Source organism: Vidua chalybeata, chromosome 2 (assembly GCF_026979565.1).
Source record: "Vidua chalybeata isolate OUT-0048 chromosome 2, bVidCha1 merged haplotype, whole genome shotgun sequence".
Lineage (NCBI taxonomy): Eukaryota > Metazoa > Chordata > Aves > Passeriformes > Viduidae > Vidua > Vidua chalybeata.
Window position 1 is genome coordinate 101841305 of NC_071531.1, and position 21717 is coordinate 101863021.

The 21717-nt window shown below is 39.6% G+C and overlaps 1 protein-coding gene across 12 annotated transcripts in view; it reads left to right on the forward strand.

The window, feature by feature from the left end:
* Window positions 1-21717, forward strand: part of ELF1 (E74 like ETS transcription factor 1) — an 87875-nt gene that overhangs the window by 37763 nt on the left and 28395 nt on the right. For 9 of the 12 annotated variants that reach the window (XM_053936700.1, XM_053936690.1, XM_053936699.1 and 6 more), the window contains exons 2-3: window positions 11762-12071; window positions 20608-20782. In XM_053936700.1, coding sequence (XP_053792675.1) covers window positions 12000-12071; window positions 20608-20782 — 247 coding nt within the window. In that variant the 5' untranslated portion in view covers window positions 11762-11999. Of the gene's footprint in view, window positions 1-10969; window positions 10989-11340; window positions 11386-11761; window positions 12072-20607; window positions 20783-21717 lie in introns of those variants that run through there. The other 3 variants (XM_053936695.1, XM_053936696.1, XM_053936702.1) reach the window with 3 other exon arrangements.

The following is a 21717-nucleotide window of genomic DNA, read 5'->3' on the forward strand; positions in this document are numbered from 1 at the left end:
TCTTGAGCTGGGGATTTTTTTTGTTGGTTTTTGGGGGTTTTTTGAATCTATGTGAAGGCTCAGTGCAAGTATCAGCTTTGTGATTTTGACAGCCGGAGATGTGCCTTAATTTTTCCAAGAGATTTGCTGATGGAGATTTGTCTCTCCCGTCCCAACCTCATAAGTAAATCCCTGCCTGTGTTAGGAACAGTGTTGGACTCTCCAAGCCCTTAAAACCAAAAAATTCACAATGCTACTTGCCTTAGTACACTCATCAAACTATTTCAGAAAAACTTCTGAAAATAAGTAATCTCAATTGTTGTGACCAAATGCATGACAAAATGGACCTTTGGGGATGTTTAGGGAAGGTGTATGTTGGGGCACTGTATATGTGCTCTGACTGGTCGCAGATTGTAGAAAACAGGTGACTTCTTGCCTGGTGCAATAGTTCTCACGGATTAATTCCTGTGCTATAACCATTGGAAATGCATGACTGAGTACTTAATTTCTTATATTTATGGGTAAAGGTAAGTGAGAATCTTTGTGGCAAATAGATTTAAAAGCTTCAGGCATGGTTTGCAAAAACATGTTTTAACTGATAAGTTTTATAAATAAGACTGAAATATGTATCTATATTTTACTCAGGTGTAATTGTTAACCACAGTGCTAACTTAGATATAAATAAAAGTGTGCTTGTAAATGAGTAGGATCTCTCGAAGACCAAAATGCTTGTCTAGTTCTGAGTTAGAGCAGCTTACACATAAATGTTAGTTGCAGTGCTTTGTGGTATGGGCTGTACTGCTTCTCATTACAAGCCCTCTTAGCCTTTTTTTTTTGCTTTTTTTTTTTTTGCCTTTTTTTTTTTTTTTGCTTTTTTTTTTTTTTTTTGCTTTGCCTTGACTGGGTCTGCAATTCTTATCTAAAGGAGTAAATGTTACTTAAGTAAAGATTTAAGTTAAAGCATCATGTAATTAAAGTTCTTCTGGTGTGTTTCATCTCTGCTCTGAGTTAACTTGCTTGTAAGAGTGTAATGGTCTATCGCCCTATATTCTCTGCTTTAGCAACATGCACCACTGGTCCCAAGAAGGAGGATGCCTGAACAACCTCAGGCATGAGTTGTGAGAATATACATATTCATTTGTTAAACTTCTGTTTAAGTCCAAGATGCATGATGAGCATGTAGGAAAGCTAAGGTACCTGTCATACAAGAACACATAAAATACCTTGTGTAGTCCTCTGAAGCACTACCACTGCAGCTGGTGGCCGTGGGATGGCCATGCATCTTGTGTAAAGAGGGAAGTCACTACTCCTTTTGTTTCAGCATTGCAGGGTTTGACTTGCTACTGTCTAAATTGTAGGCCCTAGTCTGTGGGAATAGGGTTAGCAGGACACCTTCCAGAAAGGGAAGCTGGGCTAAAAGCCATCAGGGAGATGGTGGAACAGCCAAGCCCAGGGCAGCACCACATCCTGGCTGGGCAGAAGGAAGCCAGTGTTGCTGGGAGAGACATGGGCTGGAAACACCTTCTCCTTGTGCCATTCCAGTTACGTGCTGGGAACATGCCTGCCTGCCTCCTGCTCTAGCAGCAGGGTCTGAGGGGAGGCAAGGAATCAGTGTAATTACATGATGTTGAACCCAGAATGGGGACTGGGGTCTCTCAGACCTGCTGAGATAAGCAGTAAGTGCTTCCAGACCAGGGCTCTTGTTGGAGGTAGGGTCTGCAGATGCAGGTTTGTTTTTGGGGGCGTCTTGGAGCCTCTGTTCTTGGGGTAGCCTGCCTGTGTTCCACAGTTCCTAAAATGAAATCTCACTCCATCGTGTAGCTGTGAGGTAAGAAGGGAAAACGACGCCTCTGCTGTAAATGTTTTGTAATTGATACAGTCTAACTCAGAATAAACTTTTCTCCTGTTGGTAGAAAGGGTTAAGCATTGAGGGCAGCAGGTATAGGCAGACTTAGGTATGTGATATATTCGACTGTTTTGCAAGGTGCTATGAATGCTGCCTCCCTGTAATCTGATACCAGGGTAGGACAGGCTAACCTAATGGAGGAAAATAGACAGCAATGTAAAAGAACTGGAAATTCAAGTCTAGCTGACTAATACCAGCCTGCTCCAGAGGCTTTTGACTGTTCATTTTGCTGACAGCTGACAGCAAATGAGAGGCAAACAACAGAAATATGGCCTAATCTGCTCTGTATTCTTACAGGTTTTTTAAAGACACTGCAAAGGTAAGACCCATTATATTTTTCAAACTGGCACTTGCCGAATGCAACCTTGAACATAAACATTGCTGACAAGAACAAAGTACCAAACTGAGACTTGAAGTCCAAGTCTGTGTGTTTGGGAAAGGGGAGGCCTCAGCAGGTTCTGTGCGGATTAGTTTGTCCCCCTTTCTAGCTGGTGCACTTCCATTAAATTCAGATTTCTGAAACTGCTCAAGTACTCAAACATAGAAATGCAAATCACTCAGCACTTCTGTGGCTATGTCAGAGAGTAATTTTGAGCTTATTAAAATATTTTGTTTGTTGCACTTGACAGTCCAGTTAGAAGAGTTTTTTAAAAAATTAATTGCAAAATGAAATCCACAAAATGCTAAAAATCCATGTTGCAGAAGTTGTAATGGGGTTTTTACTGAGCTGGGTCCTGTAGCAACTTTTGCAAAATACTGAAAAAATCCTGTAGAAATTTAACTCCCTGATCTAGAATTACTGATGCTTGGCTGGAATAAGAAACTTTTAACTTGAACTTGATCCCTGCAGGCCTCTTTTTTTTTTTTTTTTTTTTTTTTTCCCCTCTTTATATATATATATATATAATGCTCATTTATAATGCAGCTAAAAAAAAGTTATTGTTTTTGGCCATCAGTTTTTCTTTGGTAAACTTAACTTTTACCTGCAGGTGATTTAAAAATAATGACTGTGTTACTAATTTATGGGCAAAATGGTTTTTAGAGAACAATTGACAGTTTTATGTCAGTATTGGGTACAGACTAACAACTGGTAATTTGTGAAGTTTGGCACCCTTCCAAAGCAATTATATTTCATTTCTCTGATCTTTCTTCCTCCCACTGCCACTATTTCATTCTCCTGTTTGTATGTGTTAATCAAAAGAGCAAGATCTTTCAGGGTCAAACAGTTCTTCCCCCCCTCCACCCCTCTTTTACAGGTTTCCTCATATCCTGTTTTAGCTGTCTTGGAGCTCAGCCCTTCAGCTCTTTCTGAAATATCCAAGGGATATTTCCTTTGGAAATCCATGAAATTTGACTTATCTGCAGCTCTATTGTTACAGATGCTTATAGGCTGGTGGTATTTATGCTCCATAAAAGGTGCTATTAAATGCAAGAAACCACTTAAAGGTGCCTTTTAAAACATTTATTTTGTGTCACTGGAATAATACATTTGGTGTAAAAAAATTTCTGAACCCGATTTGGGATTTCATCAATTTACTGTTTTCTTGGTATCTTTTTTTTAAAATGGCTTTTTGACATTTTGTGCAATGTAAAAAATAGGAAGATATATTTGATACTAATGTTACTTACTAATGCTGGTAATTTGGTTATCTTATTACACGACATAAAACCAATGTGCTCCCTGCAAATTTACTATTGGATAAAATAGCATATACTAATTGTTATAGGAGAGGAAGTAATGAGAGATCTTTTGTTTTCTTTTCTCTCCATAATTAGTATCATTTACCACTTGGTGAGCTAGACTAAGTGGACATTTGCAGTGTCATATGCAACTTGTAGTCCATCTATTCTGGTTTTGCAATGTTTAATATATTACTATTTTTCTGATGGAGAATATGTAAATCCAAAAGTGCACAGTTAACAGGAATAAAATTACAGCAAAACCCTGCATTTAGAGACATGATTGCAATCTGCATTACTGAAGGTTTGTCGTGTGTTAAGACAGCCTTTTCCATTGTTTAAAAAGAAATCCTTATGTCATGGGGCTGGTTTAGTCTAATTACACTGAGCTGTTTTAAAAACATTTTACAATTTTCCTAAGCTTTTGACTTCTGTTGTGTCTGTAGCAAGGAGTTTGAGCAAGTACATCTAGGCTGATGCATTTTTAATTGCTTTTCTTTCATCCTTTCAAAACTATTTGCTTGTTGACTTAATTGAGTGTCTCCCTGTGAAATATGATCACCTGATATTTTCCTTTCTTTACCAATAGTGATGAATTAACTACAAAAGGCAGAATCAAGGGGCAGACCAAGTTAGTGATTGCCAAGAGTTTTGGACCAGCAAACCACACTTCCCAGCCTCTGCATTTACTGGACATTAGCATGTTCATGTACCATTATGCAGTAGCAAGAGGGGAAGCAGGTCTTTGTTATGAATGTTATCTTTTCAGCTCGTCCTTGGATCCATATTACATTGCTGCACAAGGCCATGCTTTCAGAAACATTCCCCATAACAAAACCTGATGGTTTTGTTAGGATAAGAGACCTTCAGATAGTCCTACAGAGAATTCTTAGAAAGAGGGGCAGTCATACTGTTGGTTGCCAGGGAGCTCAGTGTGATGGTGTGATTGTGGCTGGCATTTTTCAGGTAGTGAAGGCCTGACTTACCCCCCTGTCTCCTTTTTGACAATGCCTATGCACAGATGTTAGCTTTCCAAGACCAAGACGTTCATATTGCCCTGAGATGTTGGTGCTGCTCCATTCCCTGGCTGGTAGACTGTGGAATTCTTGCAGGTTTGGCAAACTGTATGCTGTTCCCATGCACTGTCTGGAGGACACTGTCCTTTTAGGTGTCCTTTTGGGGTGGGGTGGGGGGGTAGTTCATCTTGTTTGTTTGGCTTTCAGTGAGTGAGGGGAAAATTAAGCTATATGTTTTTCCAGTGGCACTGGGGTGTTGATGAGCAGCAGTGGGAGGAGGTGACTGAACTGGAAGCAGAGAAGGAGGACTTTTGTGTATCCCCTGGTTATATAGAGATGTGGGAGATTGTGGGTTTTTTTTAGTCTTTGGTAGGAAAACAGCTGCACCAGAAGTTAAAAGTCAAGTCAGTAGAAGGGCACACATTTTGTACATATGCTGTGGTGCATATGTGATGCATGTGCACGTGGATGTAAAGCGTGTTCATGCAACTGCACCTGATGTGTGTGTGCCTGGGTCCCTGTGTCCTGCAGGCAGGTAGAGTAGGGGCTGTGCAGTGAAGCAACGTTATGTGGCTTTTATCTAACTGTAGTTGAAATAAGTGATTTATCTGTGACCTTCAGTAACCCAAATTCAATCTGAAAAGTTTCAAAGCTGTATGAGTAGCCAGGTGATGGCTTAGCCACTTCTAAAAATTTACCCTGCTCTTCTCTTTTTGGTGTCTAACGTGCTGAAAGTTGGGCAGCTGCAAAATGGTGTTTGAATCCACTGAACAGTTTTGATTGGGATGGAACGAGAGCTGGGGGAAGGCAAGGAGGAAAAGAGGTCCAATCTCTCACATGATTTGGGGAAGAGAGGTGGAATGGAGCTGTCCCCTCATGGGGGATGGGTCATGTCCAATCTCCTTAACCTCTTTTTATACTATGCAGTGAGTCTATGAAAATGCAAAATTCAGTTATTTTCATGTTGGGGGAATGGGGAAGCAGGAGAGTGGATTTGGACCTTCTATTCCCCCTGGAGTGTCCTTGCTCCCATGCTTTAGGTCAGCTAACTTTTCCTGTTGAGTTGGCTCTACTTTACTAGAGCAAACATTGCAGAGAGGTAACTAAAACCCAGCCTGGCCTTTCCTTGCCTGATCCAATTAGGGAGGCTTGCTCTTAACAGATGCTCAAATACTTTTTTTTGGAGCTCAGGAGCTTCAGTAGAAAAGCCTGTCCCACCTCAGTATCTTTTGGGTTGCTCTTTAGGCCTGACCTGTTGGTGGTAGGCTGATCTTTTGTTGCTGCAGCATAAATCAATTACTCAGAGTACTCTACATCTACACACCTACACTGATTTGAGGCTGCCTTGACACACTGAGCGTGGTGATGGGAGAGGATACAGAGGAAAAAAAGCCTCAACCATGCTTTAATTTTTTTCAGCTTTCCCAGCAATGCTCTGCCAGGTTGCTGGGTTTGTGTACAACAGCTGTGTTACATAAATTTGCTGAACAAAAGGGACTTTAAAAAAAATCTGAGGGAGCATGGGAGATCGGAAGAAAAGGGTTTTCAGGAATGGAGGAGTCTGTAAACAGTGGTGGAGCCATTACTGTTAGTAGTCTGGAAAGGAATCTGGCCTCAAATTAAAATGTTCAGGCTAAAAGTGATAGTTACAAAAAAAGATTTTTTTTTTTTTTTTTTGTGATGGCAAAGAGCTTGTTGCTTGTGTTTGTGTTCTTTTCTCTCTTTGGAGTAAGCATCTGTTTTTATGTCAAGTGGGTTCATTTAATTTCTTTGATATTGACTGGATTTTGTGTCAGTTTTGGGGTTTTATGCTTGTTTATATTTAACAGATAAACCCTCTTACTTTCTCTCCTCCTTGCTGATATATGCACTGAGAGCCTGTGGTTTCCAGACAGGCTGCAAAACAGGGATTTATTGATACTGATGATTTCTATGTCCTTAATGAAAGCTAAGCAAAGGTCACTCTGTTGGCTTTTATTATGTCAGCTGGCCTTTGCACAGTTTGCCCTAGGCAGCATGGATGCTCTCAGAAGATTTGAGTCTGTTCCTTATGTTGTTTCTTTCCTTCGTCAGGTCTACCCTCTTAACCATGTTGTTTTTCTATCTCCTTTAATTTGTGTGAGCAGTAGAAAGACTGAGCCTTCAGAAACATTTTGTGCCAAGTGACATATATTAATCTGTTCTTCTTGTCATTTCATCAGTGCAGATGCCCTGGGTCTAAAGACATGGTTCAAATTCCTTGTGCTGTGCAAATTTGTGATATTACTGGACAGTAAAAATTAGTCCATGAAGAATGACACAGAATACTAAGCTGATAACATTTATGCTTGGTGTGGACTGTATATAAAGATCATTGTTGGTCTGGGATTTCTGCATTAAGAGAACTGCAATATTATACAGCTTTATTATTCCCTCCTTTTTAAGGAAACCTGACTCTATGATGATACTTGTTGACTCTTCAGAAGATGAACTGACTCTGGGTTGAACTGTCCTTAACCTCTGCTGGTAGAATGGAGTTAGAAATTTGAGTGAAATGGTGTGGTTACCATCCATGTGTTTGACTTTACCTGAGATGGTTCTCAATCCTTCTGTTCAGATTTCTTTAATCTTCCCTTTCCTCTCATACAGTCTCCTCTTTCCTGTGTATCCAGGATGGTGTAGAGAAGGGGGGGGTTCAGCTTTGCATTTCTGTTAAGTCACAACTTTGACATGTCTAGGCTAGTGCTAATGCTGCAGACTGTCTTAGGAAATCAATGGGAAATTCCAGTCTCAAGTGATTTGTCCTCTTGTTGAATGAGTGGAACTGTTTCATCAGTAACTCAGAATTCAGATCTGCACTGTAATCTTAAAGCACTAAGCTGGTGCTTAGTAATGTAAGCAATGTACATTTAAAAGCTGGTGCTTTTAAATGTATGAATGATCTTATTAATTTCATGAGAAAGGCACTTCAGGATGATTACAGTCATCTTTAGTAACCCTAAATGGGACTGGATCCAGTAGCTTGCTGGAGGCATCTTTCAGCTCATCTGGGATGCTCTCAGTAGCAAGACTTGAGTATTCTAAGCTTATAGCTGACGTTTAGCAAACTTTTGGATTTCTGCCTGATACTTTGATGCTACGCCTGCTCCAGTGTGGTGCCATTGTCTTATTTTGGTGTTCTGCATTACAGTACTTGAATGATAAGGTAGAGTGGCCTATACTGGCTCATATTATCAGGATTTGAAGGAGAATTTGTGGATTCCAACATGGAGCCTAGTTGCAATATTGCAGCTTCGCCATTGGGACCAAAAATGTTGGTTCTGGAGGTATTTCTTAGAAGCTTTGTTGAACTGGCTCAGTTAGTCCTCAACGGGCTAGGACTAACTGGAGGGTATAAATGGTAAAGAGTGGTGGGGAAAAAGTTATGCTGTCTAGCTGATGTCTAGGACAGAATCCTACAGTGCATCTTCTGGGATACCAGAGTAGCATGTACTAAAGCTTAATGTGCTTTTTGACAGACTGATTGAGGAGCTCGTTTCTAGATATTGAAATCAGTGGATGAGGGAGTTTCCAGGGGGATTGGAATAATTTGAGTTCTGTTTCAAGGATTAACGAAAATCAAGATGTTTGTTTATATTGTTGTGTTTTAATGCTGCTTTTTATAATGTATTTGTACAACAATTAGTAAAAATGAAAGCAAAATCTTACTTCCTCTGTAGTTCTGAAAATTTGATGTAAATTTTATGATAATATATATTGGGTCCCCTTTCTCCTAGGATTATTTGTATGTGGTCAAGCTTACTGTGCATGTGAATAGAATTTACACATTTTATGCTGTTTGCAAATAACTTATTTTGTACTCGCAGATGTATGTAAAATCAGGCAGGGGATAAGTGACATTACATAGCAAAAACAATAGTCGTGTTTATGTTAGCCTATAGACAGCAGGACCCTGTGACAGTTGGAATAATGAAAGCACAGTTTATAAAAATAGATGTGAAGGAAAATATAGCTGGTTTAGAATTCTGCTGGCTTCTATGAAAAGCTGCTGTTGTTTTCTATATGGCAGTGAAAGTAATATGGATTAAAGGAAAACACTTTTGCATTATTCTGCTGTGCTGTTGTTGCCCAATAGATCATTCGCTATTACTATACGCTGCAACAGAAGTAATAAAAAATATCCTGCAAACGGTAAACGTCCGAGTCCCTAACCTTTATAAGGTTAGATGTAAAAGCTCACCAAAGCCTGTTCACTCACTTGTCTTTGGATTTGGTACTAATGTTGTGGTTAGAAGTTTCTTTTGTAAAAAAGAATGTACTTGACTTTATCTATAGAGCCCTTGGTGGTTTGGGGGTCGGGGTGTAGGGGAGAAGGGACAGTCTCACATCACTGCATCATCACAGTGCAGAATTCACAAAACGGGTTTTGACTGACCATTCCTACAGTGGTATCAGGTGATTAGTAGTTTCGTGTTAGCATAAAGTGTGACTGGTTTAAGCAGTGTTTGTGTGGATCAAATGCATTAAGCTGCTGCAGTCTCTTAAATGATATTAAATCAGGATAATTAGTTTTGCATTAAAAGTTTTGTTGTTTCTTTCTTAAAATAAAAAGTAAGGAAATATTTCTTTATGGCTTTTAGTAAGTTTACTGCCACAGCTTTTGTATCTTATGCATTTAGTGTACATTTTGGTATTATAGTATCTACTGTAAAATGTTAATGTTTTACAGTATAATGAATAACCTGGCACTAATGGAAGAAAATGTCAGCTCCCAGTGCATGTGGGGAACTTTTAAAATTTTTAGGGTAGCTTGACCTCCAGTTTTCCCTATATTTAAGAGCTTACTCGGTAGCCTGTGTCTCCAACATGTTCTTTATCCCGATTTTACATTGACTCTATTAATTGTTATTGACCGTAGAAAGTTACTGGGTCTTAGAAACTTGTAGCCTTTGTTCATACATGAGGCTTCCGTCATTGTAATGGCATGATTATAAGCCCTTACAGTATTCTGGCTCCGAACAATTAGCTTAACCTCCATTTAAACAGAAATCTCCATTTGGACAAGTGAGAGGTTCTTGTATTTCCCTGTTTGCCTTGTGATCCTTTACAGTGAAGTTGCTCTTCAGTGATTAGAGGGGGTGACTTAAAATATGATTTAATCTTGTTGGACAGTTACAATTTATTCCTAAGCAGGAACCAAAATAGAAGTTGTACTTCTATTACTTTACGTAAAGTTTACTCTGTGTAAATTGTCTTATCTTCTGAAAAAGTTGGTATATCCCTGTTGGCGTAGATTCACCCACTTGAATCACTGTCTGTAGGCAATATTAAACTATGTATTATATAGTTATATACTTTATTTTCAGGCTGGTATAGAGGATGATAGGAGGCTAGGATGGGTCAAGCTGTGCTTACTCCCACTATGCTGGCAACGTGTGTCTACTCCCTAATGGCATCCACATCTTCTAAAAGGCAAGGCCAAATAATCAGATTTAGGGAAGTCACCCAGGATTATATGGTTGCATGTAATGCTTTCAGTGCCAAAACTCTGCCAAAGTATGGAGAAAGCCTTGTTAACTATTCAAGTCAACCACTAAAAATGGAAAGCGCTGAGGTTGAAATGGTTCCTACAGTACTTCCTTCTCTGTTAATGCATGTAACTCTCATTAAAGCAAATATTCTGTTGTTAAGGTTGTGGCTACTCTTACAAACCTTTTAACAGCTAATTAGAGCATGGTTTGGAAGTTGGGAAGGTTCTTCTGTTTGCATAATCTTGGGTTTCCTTATTTCTTAGAAGGGTAGGATCTAGTGACTTAAATGCCTAAATGCTCTGCCATCACTACTTAGGAATTTGGGAATACCACAACCTATATAGGAAAAGCAGCTGTTACATTTCCTAGAGTGAGGGAGTATGAGTCTCTGACATGATCCTCCCTAATTAAATTGCTTGGCACTGGGGAGAGGAAGATGATCTTCATTTTTTTGAGTTTCAGTGTGCTGCAAAAACAAGGCAAAGTTAAACCTCCTGTACAAAGGCAGATTCTAATCATCACCAATGGCAATTGATGTTGATTCTTGTGTGGGTCTCACTCTGGATGGGTACATCTTAGACCTCTGCCCCTTATTCTTTTGTCACAGCACCTCTTAATCAAAAGCAAAGAATTTTGCTCAAAACACTAGGAACCACACATTTTTTTTTCTTTTAAAATATATTGATTTAAATTCCTAGGCGCCAACACACTCCTTAGGTTCCTAATTTTAGACACCTGCTCCCATTATTATTTTGAAATGGTAGATTTTTAAATTAATATCTGGGTCACCTGAGTTGTATACGAAGATTTTTTTTTGCGCTTGCCTCTTTCCCCAGAGATGGTGCAGCAGCCTCTTGGTCAGCTCACCCTAACCAAGTTAACCTTTGGCACTGATGAGTAAGTAACAACATGGGAGGTGTGGGCAGGCATCCTTTCACTGAAGCTGTTTATGTTCAGTAGTTGGGGATTTTTTTTCTTTGTACTGTGCAGTTTTTTTGACAGTTCTAATTTGCCGTGACGTGGTCAGTGCTGTTTCCTTCCGGCTGCTTGCGAGCCTCTGGTAGAGATAAGGGGACATTTACAGTGCATTTTTAACATGAAGCTGAAGATCTGCTTCATGTAGGAACATGGGCACTCTCTGGATTGTACAAAGAATTTATTTATTGGTTTCATCATGTTGACATGGGGATTCAAGATCCAGAGCATTTTACTTGCAAAAAAAAAAATTTAGTTAAATTTGAACTGTGTGTAAAGAAGGAATGTGATATACTTGGGATATCCTACAGCTAAGTAGGTCTGTCTGAGTTCTGTATTTTTACTTTGACTAAACTGTGAAGATGAGAGGTACTAATGAATATGAAAACTGCATATCTGAATTGAATGAAAATACAGATTTTCTCTTTGTTAACTTTTGTATCATTTCCTTAGTCTCATGCTTTTAATATGAAACACTTTGATGTCTTATTTCCTGAAACAGTTGTTTCAGGTAATGAAAGTTCTTGTATATTAATCAGTAAAAGTAATACCTTTGGAGACACAAAAGTGTCTGACTTCCTTGGACGTAGATAGAACAGTTTTAATACGTAGAAAGCTTTATTGCCACTGCTACAATTTCACATTGCCAAAGTAACAATTTTTTAATGATAATTTTTTTATTTTTCCCTCCACAGTGGTAAAGGCTATCGAGGTGGGAAGAACAACTCAGGAAAGGATTTGCCTTGGTTTGTTTTGCTTTGAGAAGAGAAGAACCCAGGAACACTGATGATCTAAGAAACACAAACGTTGATACTCGATTCATTTTGTGCACCTGACTTTCTGTCCAGCTGGACCTCAGTGAAGCTCTCTGTTCTTTCATATTCAAGACCATTTTTCTTTGTATGTGGAGCTGAGACCTGGGAATGCGTTATTATGGCAGCAGTTGTACAGCAGAATGAGCTTGTGTTTGAATTTGCCAGCAACGTCATGGAGGATGAACAGCAGGTATGGGATGGTGTAAGAAACCATATTTGTACAAGTTGGTGTTAGGAGTATTATGAAACATGAGGAAAAAATGTGGTGTAAAACACAAAAAGGAAACATTGAGGTCATTATTGTTGCAGCAGATCTTTGTGCTGTTTCAAAAGCTTCCTGTTGCTTCCTGTAACTTGCATGCACAGAACAGAACAGAAATTGGTTGAAATGTTATAACCTCTGCAGTATCATAGAGACATCCTCCTCCAAAAATATTTTTCCTGTTTTGCTGATTTGCACCAGTAGAATCCATGCATGTGTGATGTAGAGTTCTCAAAATGACGGTATTTTATAGTAGTTGCAACTTCTCTAGTGTGCCAGGATAAAATTCTGAGTAGAAGTAATGGTCACCCTGCAGATGACTGGAAGGGGCAGTATGTACCTGCACACTGTTGTTTACAGATTGGTTTCTAAATTGTGTTACTGCATGCTGGTTATTCAGAAATAAGCTTGAAAGTAATTTACATTGGTTTCTTTTACACTACAGGGAAAATATGTCTGTTTCTACCTACGCAGACTCTCAGTTAGGTGTTGATTATTTAAACCACATCCTGTGAGTCCTGAAGCTTCAGTGTAGGATTCCTATTGTAAAAATCATGTGGCTTCTCTATAGCTGGTGGTTAATATTAGAGCTTGCATTTATTAACAAGAAATTAGGTGTCTGAGCCTTTTTAAAAGGCTAAGTGCCATGACAAACTGTTCCTTTTTTGTTAATGTAAAAAGCATTTATTCTCCTCTCTTAAAAAAATACCCCGCTTTTGGCTTTATAATCTTGTCTCTGGTTTTCTGTATGGCCTAATATCTGGCTGGGTCACTGGCCTGTTTCTGCTGTCAGAGTCATGTGATCATTTCAATGAACTGAGTGTTGTCTGTCTAAAGTGCTAACTCAGTGTTGGGTGGAATTAGTAATGTAACTTCCTTCCCTGTATTTTTCCAGAGCTTGTGGTAGCCTGGGGATTTAGATATGGGAATTGCACAAGCATAGTCAAAAACATAGTCAAGTACTTATTACCTCTGCTGGTTGTTCATTGCTGGCTTTACTTTACAAGCCAATAGGAGATGGGAGAATTGAGGCAGGGAGGGCTACTTCAGTGTGGTTCCTGGGAGGGGTAGTGCAAGCAGATAGGGTTTTGTTTTGTTTAGCCGTGCATTCTGCTTCTTGCAGTTTCTTCAAATGCTCACCTGAGAAACTTTAAAAATACTAAAGAGTACTCAACAGGACAGTAAAACCTTTCTAAACAGAGCTTTCTTCAGTTTCAGAACAAACTCAGCCTTGATGTTTATCTCATAACCCCACTAAATTCTGCTCTGGATGAAGTCTAAGAAAAGAAGTTCTGTAGCATACCCTAAAGGTGGTGAAATCAAAGATGTGAAAGGCCAGAGATAGAGGATGCATAGCAGGAAGTCCATTGCTCCAGTCAGATGCAAGCTCCTTTTAAGTCACTGGGTTCACTTAGTTCAGATATCAAAAATGCAGGTAGCCAGCTAGCTGGCTGCCTGAAGGTAAATCTTAAATGCCCAGTTGTAGAAGAGAAGTTCTGCACCGGTGAAGACCTGGGAAGCTGGAACAAGGTTTAGTTTGGCTGAGGGCTTGTAGTACGTTAGCCCAAAAAGACTGCTTCTTATGCTTGATTGACCTGCTTCTTACTACACAGGAGATATTGCTACTCCTAAAGTTTTTAAGTTCTTAGATTAGTTGTGTTTAGGGATGGACAACACAATTTGTGTTCTTTGCAAGAATGTTAGCTCTGTAAGTGCTCTGTGTTGGGCAAAAGCATTTTTTTGGATCTTCATTGTATACAAAAGGTGTCTTTGGAGAATTATTTACTTTGGAGAATTATTTTTGCAATGCCCCCATTTTAAGAACTTTGCATTTTAAGAACTTTGATACTTTTCTCCTTGTCAAAGCTTTGCCTGGAGCTCTCTTGTGTCAAGAGCTCTTGGGACATGGAACAGCTGTGGAGAGAAGTTCAGGGTCTAAGTGGCAACTATGCTCAGTACTTCAGCAAAGTCATAATTCATGGCTATTTTGCTTTTTTTTTTTTTTAAGTCTTGGTTAAACAACCATAAATTATGAATAGTCCATTTGCAAATGTAAGCATTCAGTGGCAGATGCCAATGGGAGGGGGTCAATCACATCGACCCGTGTGAACAGGAAAGGCTCGCTCTTATCAGCTTTATTCTTTGCAGTTTAGAAAAGAATGATTTTTAAATTTTTCGTTATTCTTGGAGGGTTCATTTATCACATAGTAGATCTGTGGTGAGGAAGAAATGAAGTGAAAATATCCTTAAAATTTTCAGAAGGGAACAAGTGGCTTGGGCTAAGGCTACTGATAACCTGTCTGGTTTCTGCTACATGTCAGGGATCTGGTTAAAATAGAGAGTTTGCTCCCCCCCCCCCTCCCTTTTCTGTGTTTTTGTTTTGTTTGTTTGAGTTCTTTAGTTGTTGTGAGACAGAGGGAGACAGCACACACAAAACTGGGTAGGAGTTCCTGCAGGCTGTGGCTGAGTCAACGCCACTGCCTAAACCTGCTTTTCTTCCTATCTGCATGCCTTTTCATTTAGTCCTTTGTGGACTTTTTGATGAGGACATTCTTAATTTAAAAAGCTGAATAAAAGCAGCCATAGTGGCTAGATCCATAGTAGGAAGCTTCAAATGGTGCCAGGGAGAAGTTGAATCATTACAACCATTAAATTGCTAACATTGTTCCCAGCATGACTGCTCTATCTCGGGCTGTGCTCTCTCAGGTGGCTCTGATGCTTGTAGTAACCTGTGCCTGAAGACCCCTTCTGTACCTCTGGCATTTGTTTCTTGTGGGAGGATGGATTGTGAGAGAATAGAGATAGTGCTGAAGGCAATCTCATCCCTGAGGAGTTGCAGCTGTACTAATTACCAAAGAGTAGGAACAGCCTTGCCTTTAATAGGCCACAGCTGTGGCCAGTAAGGATGGGTGTTATAAAAGAGTGGGTTAGGTGGCTGGGAGGAGAGTTGGAATCAGTTGGCTGTGCTGTGAGTAGTCAGGGTTAGGTGGTCATGTTAGGGACAGTAAGGGTTAGTATGTGCTGTGAGGGACAGGAAAGAGTCAGTGTTGCGAGGAGCTGCCCGTGGGAACTCACAGAGAGAAGGTATGAAAGTCTTACAGTAAGATAATAAATTAACAGTGACAGTCAGTTCCCATCCACCACTGATTGGTGCCAAGCACCGATGCTGACAGTTTCTTCTGATAAAGAGGGATCTGAGACTTTAGGTTGAGCCATAACTTCTGCACCATCATCTCATGCCTACCTTTGCTCTTCCATGTTCCCTGATATCTCCATGGACTTTCAGAAAGATTAAGCCACCTGGTCAAGGTGAAGGTCTACATTTTTTGGCTGTTTCCAGCTCCTGCAGAAGGTTCCTTCCATTTATCCTCTTGCAGTTTTATGAAGATTTCAGGGAAAATATGAAATCTGTAATAATGTTGTCTTCCCAGAAAAGTGAGCATCATGCCTGCAGCATCCTTCTGTGCAATTTGGTTTCTTCTCAGATGCTGGCAGTGGGAACACCTTTAAAGTTGAGAAGCTGCCTCTGCACAGGGACTGTCAGCAAGGGAAAACTTCAAAAGCTGTTTTTTAGTCACTAAGATCACTTCCCCTCATTCTGTTTAGTTTTTTGGGGTGCTTTATTTGTTCTTTTGGGGGGGAGGGGTTTGTTTTTTTAATATAAACTGCCATCTGTATTGCAAGTCTGAATGTTGTTGTTTGGTTAAAAAGACAGTTATTTTTTCCCTGGGGTTACTTTCTCTTTTTTCCCCCCATGTAGCTTTTCCCTTCTATTGCATGTATTTCTTCCTACCCATCACTCACTTGCACAAAATTTATTCCACAACCATTAAAAGCTAGTCACCTTATTCCTGGGACAAGTTGTCATCCTTAAAAACTTGTAGTATGAGAAGGCAGTACCTCCAAAGCAGAGGAAATCCCCTTCCTTATTTTCCATTTCTGTGGCCCGGATGGTATTTTGATCTTCTGTCAGTTGGTGACAGTTCATGAGACAATTTTCAGAGAAAAAGAGAAACACCTTGTCAGCCTGTCAAACACACTAAAAGAGTTAGAGAGCAGAAGGAAGATTGCTGCCTTTAGCCCTCAGAGGAGGACTGGGTTCAGTTTTTTGGGAATTGTGGAATATAACCAATGCTTTCAGGGACCTGCTCATGGGACTTTCTATGAATTTCATCTGTATGAAGTTTGCATTCCTCTGAGTTGGTAAAGATCCATCTATGGGGATTTGGTGTCTAAGATTTGGGAAGATTTTAGCAGTAGCTCAATTGCTTTATGTGTCCAGCAGACATGGGAGATGGGTGGAAGCCAAGTCAAAGCTTTGCTGGAGCTAGGGTGTCATATTTTACTTATATTTGTATGAGAAACATGAAGTAGCAGAAGTAGGAGAAATTAAAAATACACAAATTGTTCTTCTATGGATCTCTGTATCCATTTCCTGAAAGTCATTGCTGACACTTTAATTTGGGACTTATTTTAAAACTTTATACTCTTCCTTTTTGCTAGGGCATATAGAAGCATGTTTGTATTAGAAATAAATTATTTTTGCAGCCTTGCTATTAGAGAGGTAATTTAATTTGTGTTATTTGAATCACTACCTTGTAGCTCTTAATTTAGTGTTTTCCCTGTGTGTAATTCTCATTACAGATTAGATTCAAAGGAAGCCATAGAAAAAAGGGCTCTTTTGCACTTCCAAATGTGTACAGTTATTTTTGTGTCTTAGAAAACAACAGAGCTAGACGAAGGTTTAGCTTGGCTCTCAACTGGGATTCAGATACCTTCAGTGAAATCAAGAACATTACCTCACAACAGTCACGTGTACATCTGTGTACATTAGTATTGGCTTTTAAAACTGAATGAAATGCTTGTTAATGAAATCAGAACCTATTGCAAATAGTGTATAAAAAAGCAATGGCCACTTCCACAAAAATGCATTTCAAATTAAATTGGTTTGCAGTTGAGTGAATGCTTTTCTCAATAGAAGCATATTGGAATTTGTTCTTTCCTTTCCTTTTCACAACCATGGCAGAAAGCAAAGTCTATATGTTGTACCACTGTAGGGACTGAATTGGAAGCAGTTATAACAATAGTTTTAAAATAAAAGGCCACAAGAAGTGATTTTTACTCTGAGTCTTCCAATTCAAAACTGTGATTAAGTTAAAGAAAAGCACATTTAAAGTGTCTTACCGTGAGTGAGTGCTTTTCTGTTCATCTCCAGCCTTTTGGAAGCATAGTGTGTCAGCAGCTTCCTTGGATTCAGGTGAAGAGGTATTGCCCTGTCATGGGGATTTCTCTGCCTGAAGACAGACACAGCGACCATACCAGAGTGTTGTGTGATGACGACTGTTTCTAGATATGGTCAAAACACAGTTTAATCTGGCAGAGCAGTTCAGATCTGATCAAACCAAGTACTTTGGAACTGCGTGAAGCAGCACGGTTCAGTACCACAGGAAACATTCTGGTCGGTAGTGAAGCGTATTTTAGAAACATGGATGTTTGGGCTTTTATGACTGGGTTTCATAGCAAAGTGAGTAGGGTGTAATGTAAATAGGGCTTTGAGAAACTAATCTGAAAAAATGTGACAATCAGTTGATTTTATCTGTTTTGTTTATTATTCTGAAACATTTTTCTACAACTCGTCCTCTCAGAGGCCAAGCCAGTGGTGTGAGCATCAGTCATTAGAGAAGGACAGAGCTGAGCCAAAGTAATTTTCTTCTCCAGAAGAAGCTAATGTAAGACTTATCTTGAGCACGGGCAACTTGATCTGTGGCTGCAGACGCTGCAGCTGTTGAGCCGGTGCAAGGGCGGAAGCGGGGCGAGGAGCATGCCTTGCTGTGCAGATGTGGCAGGGAAGAGGAAGCTGGCCACTTGCTGATGAGTGTGTGGGACACAGCTGCCTACACCAGAAATGAGCACCCCAATGCATCCACTATTTCATAGTCAATGCATAGCAATGGGTGTTTTTAGGGAATGACATCCTATTGTAGCATAGGAGCATAAAACTGGGCAGGGAAGTTGTGCCCTAGAAATGTCATTTCTGTCTGTTGGCTGGGAAGGAAACTTGGGGTTCCTAGCTCATGTCCAAGTGCCTGCAGCACAGCTGTCCATAACTTAAATCCCAAAAGTTATGTATTGTGCCATATTACTGAAACTGAGGTATTTGTAGAACATAACTGTATCTCAGGAATGAGGCTGTAATGGACCATCTACCTTGTAGCTTATGGAATGTATTGTTGAAAATAAAACTTTTTTTTAATGCATGTAGTTTTTTATTTTTCTTCTCTCTTAACAGTGCTTTATCCTTTTTTATTGATGTGGCTTTTACTTGATCAAATCTGTTTATTCTTGCCTAGAAGCAAATAGGATTTTAGGGACAGTAAACAAATAGGATGCAAAATGTGAACATGACTTTTTCTGAGGAACAGTAGGGACCTCTTGGCCATCAATGATTTCTGGTTTCTCAGCTCCAGCACGATGCAGCATTGGTTAGAGTTGCCCATAAAGGTGTGGGGTAGCAGCTGTTCCATTGCGTGACTTGATACACACCTGTCATCTGGTGATAAGATTGCACAAGAGGGCATTAACTGGTCTGCACTTTGTTCATTTTTATTGATCTTGTACCATATTGCTCTCTTTTGAAACATGTTTCATAGAATAGGTCATTGTTTGTTGGGTCTTTTCTAAAATTTTGGTTTTGTTGACTTTTTTTTTTTTGTTTAGAAGACTGTCCATGATAGAAGCCCATTAAAATACTATTTTTGGTTTTTACTTCTTTTTTTCCTGGTTGCCCTTTACCACAGTTTTTGCTGAGACATGTTTTACAAAACACAGAGCAATTTAAAGTGGTAATTACTGCCTTTTAAATCTTATAATTGCACTTACTACGTTCAGTATGGTCCAGACTCTTTCCTAGGGGAGGCTTACTCCCATAGCTGTTGTCTGGATTGAGCAGATAGCTCTGATACCATTTTCCGTCGGTGACGGTGTGTGCAGTGGCAAGAGTGAGAGATGAGTAATTCTTAAACAAGGGCATAATCATGCAGTTGTTTTTTCCCCTTGGGTTTTTAACTTGTGTGGTTAGAAAAACTACTTGATCTTCCTTCCAATACCTGAAGGGAACCTACAGGAAAGATTGAGACTATTTACAAGAGCATATAGTGGCAGTACAGGTGGGAATGACTTCAAACTTAAAAGACTGTAGGTTTAGATTAGATATTGGGAAAATATTCTTTACTGTGAGGGTGGAAGGGTATTGGAACAGGTTGCCCAGAAAAGTTACGGATTCCCATCCCTGGAAGTGTTTAAGGCTAGGCTGGGTGAAACTTTGAGCAACCTGATGTAGTGGAAGGTGTCCCTGTCCATGGCAGGGGGATTGGAACTAGATGATTTTAAAGTTTCTTCCAACCCAGGCCATTCTATGATCTGTACATATCTGTGCTCTTTTGTGGAGAATGGAACCAAATGTGCATAAACTGGTTTTCTCAGAAATATATTTTAGAAACTTTTTTGGGTTTTTTCTTGTTTTTAACCTTGAGACATTCATAATGTGTTTTATATTTGTAGTCAGGGAACCTTAGAGTTACACTAGACTTTCTTTGAACCTGTTCTGCTATCAACCTGCAATGACTTTCTTCCTGCAAATGACATTTTAAAATACTCACTTTGAAAAATACAGTGTCTGTGGTAGATGTTATTTGCTGAAAACCTCTTCCTGTTGAGCGGTTGCCTTTCCAGAGAGTGTGCTACTTGTTATTATTGCTAGTCAGTTTGATTTCTGTTTCCCAGCTGCATCTTTTCTTCTGTATCTGATGTAAAATGACTATCAAGACCAAAGGATGATGTCTAAATGCAGACTTTGGAAGGAAAATGGCGAGGGGGGTGTGGTATGAGCAATATCAAATGACTAAAGCCATAAGAATTAGAGCAGGAATGTGTGACAGCACTTACATCAACCTGTTACACCCCTTCCTTCTGTAGCAAGTGTCCCCTAAAATACTGATTTTCAAATAGTGTCTCATAGGGAATTTGTTGCCTGTGAGTGCTTTGTCCAGTCCTCACAGCCACAGGACTTCTTCACTCTCAGCTTGATGGGAAGAGCAAAAGGTGAAGGTGTTCGCAGCAAGTTGCTCACCCAGTATTATTGCCAGCAAAGTTCAGCACTTACTGTGCTGTGCCAGTCCTCTGTATTGTCAGCTTCAATGCTGAAAAACTATGTCATGCAAGTCTGGTGCTATGTACTGAAGTGCAGTCAGTACAGTAGATACTACAGCAATATTCAGCCTCTGGCTCCTGGTCGGACCCTGCTGCTGTTTGTTTTCAGGTGCTAAAAATCATCTTTAGTACTCCCTCCTGACAGTTTAATATCCAGGTGATATAGTACAGGTCTATTGAAATATTAGTCATTAAGTGGCTAGATTTGAGTTAGTCTAACTAATGCTTTGTTTTTTTTTCATCTCCACCCCCCCAGCTTGGTGATCCATCTATTTTTCCTGCTGTCATCGTGGAGCATGTTCCTAGTGCAGAACTCCTACATAACTACTCTGGCTTAACCTGCGTGGATGAACCTAGTGACATGATCACTGAGAACTCTCTGGATGTTGCAGAAGAGCAGATCATAGAAGATGATGATATCACCCTCACAGGTTGGCAATAAAACCATCTCTGTGCCACTTTGCACTCTCTTGGTGCAAAGACACCTCTGTGTCTTTGCACCAAGATAGCTGTGACTAATGGAGAAAGAAAGTTAAATGACAAAAAGCAACAGGGAGCAAAATGAACAGTGGTATTGAATGCTGTTGATTCTGTACAAGACAGAGAAAATGGCCTTAATGTTGTTAGCAGGTGGCTTGCAATCCCAGTTGCACAGCTGATAATGGTGAAGAGTTTCATCCATCAACAGTGATTAAGGCAGAGTCCTGCTCAGAGAACCAACCAGGTTTTTCTTTGCTCCTCATAGGTTTTATTTGCTTTTACTTAATAGGTGGTAGTTCTTAAGTAAACATATATACCAACAAGCAGGAATATGCAGCTTGAGTAGATGCTGCTTTTAACTTTCTGAGGGTATACAGTTATAAATTAAAATGTGCATGCTAGCTTGGCTTACTGGTGTAAGTATACTCAGCATAGTATTAATTTTGGATCTCTACTAATGATTCACACCTAAAATACAGATTTTTTTTTTGTAAATTCTGTTAGAAAAGGTAGCCCTAAAGAACAACCAATTCTCAAGAGGAAAGCTCAAAAATCTGTCACACATTTTCAAAACAACACTTCACTAAATGAAGTGAGCACTATTTGAAATGCTTTTGCAGAAAAACAATCTAAAAGGTGGGGTAGGTACTTTACAGTGAGAAGTTTTCTTTCAGCCACTAGCTCCACACCTGGACTGTCTCCAGGGGTGGAGACAGCTTGCTGGTTTCACTCATACTTTTGACATTATTTCCAAAGACATGCTCTGATAAAATATTTTACTACCAAAAACAAAACAAGAACTCAATATTAACTTGACATGAGGAACAGTTCACAGAGTAAATTGACATGAGCTGTTCTCAGTATTTTTTTCATAGTAGTGAATTAT